At 36.8% G+C, this 8,176-nt stretch overlaps 1 protein-coding gene across 1 annotated transcript in view; it reads left to right on the top strand.

The window, feature by feature from the left end:
- The window catches only part of PDE3A (phosphodiesterase 3A), a 406,437-nt gene extending 399,954 nt beyond the window's left edge, over positions 1–6,483 (top strand). Inside the window, exon 16 of the mRNA XM_007946790.2 lies at positions 6,242–6,483. Within this exon, the coding sequence (XP_007944981.1) occupies positions 6,242–6,483 (242 nt within the window). The remainder of the gene's footprint in view (positions 1–6,241) is intronic.
- The last annotated feature ends 1,693 nt before the right edge of the window (positions 6,484–8,176 follow it).

Below are 8,176 nucleotides of genomic sequence, written 5' to 3'. Positions count from 1 at the left end.
TAGTGTAGTGCCTAAGGCACTTGACTGCTAACCAGAAGGCTGGTGGTTCAAACCCACCAGCCACTCCTCATAAGGAAGGTTGGGCAATCTACTTCGTAGTGATACTGCCTCGGAAACCCAAGGAGGGGTTGCTATGAGTTAGGTCCAACTCATTGGCACATGACAATACCAACAGGTTTTACAAATTTGGTTCTAGGCAGATTTTTGCTTAAGTTCTGTTCTGTATATTAACTTTTTTACAGAATGGGGAAAAATCAAAAGTTGTTTTCCTACATATGCTACTGTCAAAGTAATTATATTTTATTTCCCTAATGCTCATAAAAAGACTTCCATTCCAAATTTTTTTCTACTCCTAGTATTCTAAGCTAACAGCCAAGACTTGGCATTCAGAGAATATTCTTTCATTTATTTATATAACAAGCATGTATTAGGTCTTTTTTTTTTTTTTAACTTGGCTCTAATTTCCAAGAGCCAGGTAGCTTGCTGTCTAAGGGCAAGACAGCCTCTCCACTGAATGATATTGAAAAAAAAGTGCTGTCAAATTAAACATTGAGAAGAGCTTTGTTCCCATAGACATTAACTGATTTCTGTCTGCATTCAAACACAGATACATAATTCATGCATCAGGAACTGAAGGACTCAGGCCATGAGATTTGATACATTCAACTTGTCATCCTAGGCTTAGCAGCAAATACTACAACCAAAGATTTAATTCCTTTCTTTTCTGTAGGAATGGGTTACATACTGACTTCTAGATTCTATTGTGTTATTCTCCTGTCCTTCCTGTTCTTAGAAAATTCTCTAAAGCAGCACAGTTCTGTGGTTTCTGTTCACAAGTGGCTTCCAAAAGCCAATTGAATACCTTACATTAAAATTTAATACATCCCATCAACTGTGATTTGATACCATAGCTTTTGAAAAATTATCTTTCTTTATCCAGCTATCAAAATGATCTGGGTTGGGCCATGTTAATATTTATTTACTAAAAATTGTCAATATAGAGTATGGAATTTTAGAGCTGGAAAGAGAATCAATCATTGAACATCTAGTTTAGCTGCCTCAATTTACAAAAGATTAAATTGAAGTCCAGAAAATTAAGTAACATCTTCAGAGCACAAGCAGAAAAGAAAAAGCACTTCATTGCTTTTTGCCCATATTATTTTGAATTTCACAATTTGTATCAAGTCAGAGTGTTAGCTTGATTTAGCCTGATTCTTAGATTTGAAGGGAAAAAAAATTAAATATGCACTGATAAATTCTAAGATTTGTAAAACTTGGAGATCTCCCAGGAAATGCAGAATAAAATGTTTCAATATGGTATGCTAAGGAAAGAGGGCTTTTTCCCCACCTCATAATTAAATCTGAAAGATTCCTACAGCGAACTAAGAGGTTTCTAATGAAGTACTAAGCTACATTTAGACTTGGAGCAATGAAAGGTTCTTTGTTCTCATTTCAAAAATTTCCAGTGCTGAACAATTTGGCTCCCAATACAGGCGTGTTTTAGACCACCTGCAGACTCTAATCTACGCAAATTTATTTGGGACAAACTTTCTTCTACGTCACCTTATTCAGTGTAATTCCAGAGAGGTTTACTGCTAATGTTTAACAGCATTAATAAGAGAACAGCTGCTCTCAAGGGATCGGCCCTGAAAGGAAAAAAAGAAAAATTGAGCTTTTGTTAGCTTCATCCTTATGAATGTACTGCTACGGATGTGTGTAACTTTCAGATGGGGTAATTACCTAGATCAGTGAAGTATTTCCTTTAATTGTAATTAGGTCTTTCCTTCAACCAGTGGCTATCTGTAACTCTCTTGAGTCAAATGATTAGGTTAAAAAGTATACTAACATTTCAAAATGTCTCCTCAGCAGAAGCTTATGTGTACTTAACTACAACAAAAGCAAAGCAGAAATATAGAAGAATGATGTTTCAAATTTGCTTTTAAAAATCTAATGTATTCATATATTTTATTGGTTTGATTGAAAAAAAATATTTTAATGAAGTTCTTTTTAGTTTATATAAAACCAAAAAACCCACTGCCACTGAGTTTATTCAGAGTCCAAGCAACCCCATAGGACAGAGGAGAACTGTCCTATAGTGTTTCCAAGGCTATAATCTTTAGGGAAACAGACTACCTCGACTTTCTCCCATGGAGCAGCTAGTGGGTTCAAACCACTGACCTTTTTGGTTAGCAGCTGAATACTTTAACCACTTCACCACAAGAGCTCCTTCTTAGTTCAGGTATATTGCCCTCATCAGGAAGTTTTCAAATAAAGAAATGGCTACATGGGTCATGCCCCAGGGTTGCATACCTTCTGCCTGTGCACATGTCCCTCACTGTATCTGGAGTACTGCTAGACTTTTCTTCACCCAGTGCATTTAGTACAGCTCAGTGGCATGACTTTTGAATCGATCTTACTTATCCCCCACAGGCTGTCATTTGTGTTACTATAGTTTCAATAGAAAGTCTGTCATAAAATATAATGTATGCATTTCAGTTTTTGTCTTCTTGGCTCTCTGCAATAGATTAGAAGTTTCTGTAACTCAAGCTCTGAGTCTAAGTGGTCTTTGTTTCCAGAGCATCCAGAGAAGTGCCTGTCAGTAAGAGGTTAATATAAGTTTGTTTGATGGATCCCTCTGATGAATAAAATAAAGAATACAGTAAAGAATTTCTTATTCTTGCTTATGACTCTGCTTGTGTCCAACCTCCTCCAACAACACCCAACAGTCACTCAATTTGATAGTTTTTATTGTGTGCTTGTTTGGTTCAAAAGTAATTCAAGGTAATTGAAAGCCCTTTTTCTGTGCTGTTTTTAAAACTGATCTAATTTTCCTGTAAATTACAATAAATTTCTGCAGTAGATTTTAATAAAATTGTTATAGGAATTACTAGTACATCCACAAAAATGTTGGTGAATACCCTCCAAGAGGTCTAGTTCCATAACAGATAGCTTGCTCTTTCTTTTTTTCTGTTAACATTTTTTTAGTTCTTCCTCTTTCTTTCTTCTTCTTTTTCTTTTTTTTATTAGGAGCTCTGGTGGCTTAGTAGTAGTAGTAGTAGTAGTAGTAGTAGTAGTAGTAGTAGTATTTTGTTCCTCCAAGAATATGTTTTGTTAATCATCACAATTAGTTGAATAGACCCAAATATTCCTCTGAGCATTCTGGTAGCTTGTACTGTTAACTCTTTAATGAAGTCTCAGTCAGATTAGAATTTCCAGTAGACCACTGTTTCATATCATTTTTATTGCTTATTACACTTATCAACACTTCAACATTTACATGAGACCACAGAACAGACACTTGGGAGAAAAGGATTTGTTTAGTAAACATTTACTGAATACTTACTACAGTTTGAGGGCTTTGTGGGTGTATATACACACTAAAGGGAAGAACCTTCTGTTTTTTAGAATTTATAGTCTATTGGGGAGATCTTAGCCTAATTTGTAAATTCTTGGCCTAAATCTAACATGGTTAATGAATGTAAAATACTAAGAGTTACATTCTTGTTGCTGAGAATAGAAGAGACCTCTTTTCTAAGCTCAAGATTAGCTGTCTCCTTTACCTCTCCATTTAGATATCTCCCAGACACTTTAAAGGAATATAGTCATATTCAAACCTTCACATCAGCTTCTCATCTAATGTTCCATTTCTCAATACATCATACCACCATCTACTCAGCCACTCAGGCCACAACATTTTCTGGTGTTATCATTGATTCCTTTCTCTTCCTTGTTCCTTATGTCTAATCAGTTGCCAAGTCCTGTGGAATCTACCTCACAAATTTATCCTATCTTTGTGTGTTGTTGTTGTTGTTATGTGCCCTGAGTCATCTCTGAAACCCTCCTTGGGTTTCTGAGGCAGTATCACTATGGAAATAGATTGCCCAATCTTCCTTCCAAGGAGTGGCTGGTGGGTTTGAACCACCAACCTTCTGGTTAGCAGTCAAATGCCTTAGGCACTATGCCACCAGCGCTCCTATCTATATATCTTTATTTCTGCTTCCCCCTCCTACTCCAAGTCACCATCATAATGCACTATCCTTCCACTTGAGTCATTTCTCTCTTTCTGCCACCTTTCAAAGAATTTTTAAGACTCAATGTAATTGTAACTACTCATTCACCCTCTATCTTCTCCATCTTCCCACTTCCCAGATTGGCAACCATTATATCTATCTTGTCTATTAGTGAGTCACCAGAACCTAGCATAACACTTGGTACTTCTTAGATGTTCATACATATATAGGGAATAACAAACCTAAATAGTGAATTTTGACATTAACTCATATAGTCTTCTCTAAAACACCTTGTTTCTTCTGTTGAAATTGTTTTACTATACTTTCTGAATCAAAAGATTTAATTCTGTAAAAATTTCCTTTAATACTTCCATATTGAAAACTTGAAGTTGTTTGGTCATAGAAAATATAATTAATATGTCTATTAAATACATAAGGAATTTTGGTGGCGCAGTGCCTAAGGCATTTGACTACTAACCAGAAGGTTGATGATTCAAACCCACCAGCTGCTCTGCAGAAAGAAGGTGGGACAATCTACTTCTATAAAGATTTACCGCCTCAGAAACTCAGTACAGGTTGCTGTGAGTTGGAATTGACTTGATGGCTGTGAGGGTTATTATTATTATTAAATACATATTTGCTGAGCATTATCATTTACATATTGCCCTTGGATATTCTATGACACAGCTTGTGTTATTGGGAGGTGCATGAGAGAACAGATTTCATGATTGACGATTGACAACTTTTTCCAGAACCCCATAATTGAAGTAAGATAGGAGAATTCCCACTAAATGATTTGGAATGTGCAGTTACCAGAAGAGAAAATAATAATGAGAAAGAAGAAAAAAAAAGAAGAAACATTATCTGCTCTACAAGGTTATGTGCAGTAATGTGAGTCTTTAAAAGAAAGGGAGAGAGATTTCTTAGAAGAAGTCAACAAAATCTTAATAAATAGTCATGAATGTTTAATGATTGGGAAGAGTCTATCAGAAGGAAAGTGCCTGCTTGAAACTAGAACAGTTCATTGTACATATAGAAAATAGAGCAGTTAAATATAGCTAGAGGGTGGACTGCAGAGAGGCGAAGACTGCAAAAGTGAGTTTATGCCAGTTTATGACAGAACCTTGAATAGAATTTGAAACTAAATTTGTAGTTTACATGAAGCAGACCAGTTAACATTAAAGTTGTCTTTAAAGGAAATCAATTTTGTAGATTTTTGTGAGTCGAATCTGTTAGCAAAATAAAGGAATCTATAACAAGAAATTATTCCAATAGTTTAGAGAAAATGTTATGTGAACCTAGATGTAGTGGGAGTATACAAAAATACCAGCAGAAGCTTGTATTGGACATTTTTTTTAAAAAATCCAGTTGCTATCAAGTTGAATCCAACTCGTGACAACCCCATGTGTGTCAGAGTAGAAGGGAGCTCTATAGGACTTTTAGTGGCTGATTTTTTGGAAGTAGATTGCCAGACCTTTTTTCCTAGGAACCTTGGGGTGGACTCAGTACTTAAACCTTTAAGCATGTTAACCATTGCACCATCCAAAGACTCTACGGGACATTACCGAGTATCATTTTGATCTAATTAAGAACCAAAACGAAACCAAACTCACTGCCATCAAGTCAATTTCAACTCACAGTGACCCCCACAGGGTTTCCAAGGTGGCAACCCTTTACAGAAGCAGACTATCTCATCTTTCTTCCATAGAGTGACTGGTGGGTCCGAACCACTGACCTTTTGGTTTGCAGCCAAATACCTTAACCACTGCACCACCAGAGCTCCGTAACTACAAACAGTATAAAACTATTCAGTAATGTTCAATAGAGAGGACCCTAGGTGGCACACTGTTTGCACTCTTCTACTAACTTAAAAGGTGGCAGTTCAAACCCACCCAGCAGTGCTTCAGAGAAAAGGCCTGATAATCTGCCACCGTGAAGATTAGAGCCAAGAAAACTCTATGGAGATGCTCTACTCTGTAACAACTTGGGGTCATGAGTCAGAATCCATTTGTTGGTAATTGGTCTTTTAATGCCCAATAGAGTCCCTAAGTAGATACCTTCCTCTTGTTTCCCCATTCCCAAAACTATATTCTTACAGTATACAAACCAGGTGATACACATACAAATATACAAATATCCATTTGGTACTTAACTCCTATTAATAATCTGAAAGGAAATAACTTTCCTGTGCTCAGTATGTGAATGAGTATTCTAATTTGGTGTTTTCTCAGGAAAGAAAACTTTCAAAAGGAGGAAAATCTACTGCCAAATAACTCAGCACCTCCTGCAGAATCACAAGATGTGGAAGAACGTCATTGAAGAGGAACAGCGGTTGGCAGGCGTAGAAAAGGAATCCCTGGACCAGTCCCCTCAGCAGCACTCCTCAGAACAGATCCAGGCCATCAGAGAGGAAGAGGAAGAGAAAGGGAAGCAGAGAGCAGAAGAGGTCCCAAACCCAAAGCCAAACCAGTGACAGTGGGTGGAACAAGCTGTGTTTTAAAACAGATTAACTTGTCACAGACTCTTTTCAAGCCAGCACAACACTTAGACACAACACTGTAGAAATACGAGAAGATGGACAAATGGCTATTGCATATTGGGATTCTTTGCATTTTATGTGTTTATTTTTACAGTGAGGTGCATTGTTTAAACTTTTGCTCAAAGAAGCTTTCACTCTGCAACACCAGCTTCTAAGGATTTTTTTTCTTTTTAAGGAGGAACTATATATGTGTGTGTGTGTATAAACGCACACATAGATATATGTAAATCATATGCACACATACACACGCACATACACCAAAAGCCAGAATTACTGGCTCATAATTTAGTAGCATTCATATTAAGATATATAGTGGTCACTGTGATATAATAAATCATAAAGGAAAACAAATTACAAAGGAAATGGTGTGGCTTAGCAAGGAAACAGTGCAGCAAATGTAGGTTGCCAACTAGTAAGCAGCTTTTGCTCTTAATACTGAGGGATGAAAGTTCCAGAGCATTATTTGAATTCTGACACATCCTGCCAATATCGTGTGTGTGCGCATGCACGTATGTAATTGTGTGTAAGCAGTAATTGAAAGGGTGCTTGTGTGTATGTGTGTTGGTGTCAATTTAGAGAGAGATTACTGTAGTTTTAGGAATTCATAGACTAGCTGCAGCCAGTGAGTCAGTACATGTGAACAAACAGAAGGAAATTCATTTGAAAGGGTATCTTTGAGAGGCAGCCATTCCAATGCCCTCTTCCATTTAGCTGCAGTAAATGTTCCTTTGCAGATGCAGCGTGTTCAAGGGCTGGTTGACAGGGCCACGTGATTGGTACTACTGCTATGCACCACTTGGAGGCACTCTATGACCAGCCTCAAACCTGGAGGAAAGGCATTTTCTTATCTATGAGCCTGAGGAATGTATAGGACCTGTGTGTCTGTGAGTCTGTGTGTTACTTACTTAAGAGCAAGCCACCCTTTAAGGGAATGACATTCTTTACACATAAACACTTCTAAAAAGAAGCTAGAGTCAGGTCCTTTCATCAGGTTAGAATTCTAGGAGATTGTTGGAGAAGGCCTGGGAAATTACACTTAACAGTGATCTCCTATGACTTTTTTAATTTGCTGCAAAATATGTGGTAAAAAAAAAAAAAAGAAAGAAAAGAAAAAGAAAGGCAAAGAGAAATCCAGTGTGGGATTTTTAACCAGAGATGAGGGAGAGAATTTCTACCTAGTGCTTTGGTGGTACTGACATAGTAAAAGCCTGATGCTGGGCAAGTGTTGAAGACTGGCTTTTGTGGGTGAAGGTCCCACTGACAACCCTTATCTGGTTTTCCACATGCAGCATGATGGCCAGTTCTTAGCTGAGATCTGGCCCACTGTCATGCTTTTGGCAGGGAACATTACAGAGTGATTGTTTGGGGACTGGCCCTAGCATTGAAAGATTTTTTTTTTTTTTTTTGGTTTGTTTATCTACACTTGTTTATGCTGTGAGCCAAACCTCTATTTAAAAAGTTGATACTCACTTTCAATATTTTATTTCATATTGTATTTGTCATAAATAGTTATTTTGATGTAAATATAAAGATTGTTTTTTGTTTTTTTGTAGATAGTAAACTTAAAATAAAAAAGGGAAGCATTTTTATAACCTTATATTTTAATTACCATTTTTATACATTTTAA

This window comes from Orycteropus afer, unplaced genomic scaffold (assembly GCF_000298275.1).
Source record: "Orycteropus afer afer isolate SDZICR_OR568_19922 unplaced genomic scaffold, OryAfe1.0 scaffold00171, whole genome shotgun sequence".
NCBI classification, from domain to species: Eukaryota; Metazoa; Chordata; class Mammalia; order Tubulidentata; family Orycteropodidae; genus Orycteropus; species Orycteropus afer.
The sequence above is the reverse complement of the archived record's forward strand: the minus strand, read 5'-3'. Positions and strand labels throughout refer to the sequence as shown.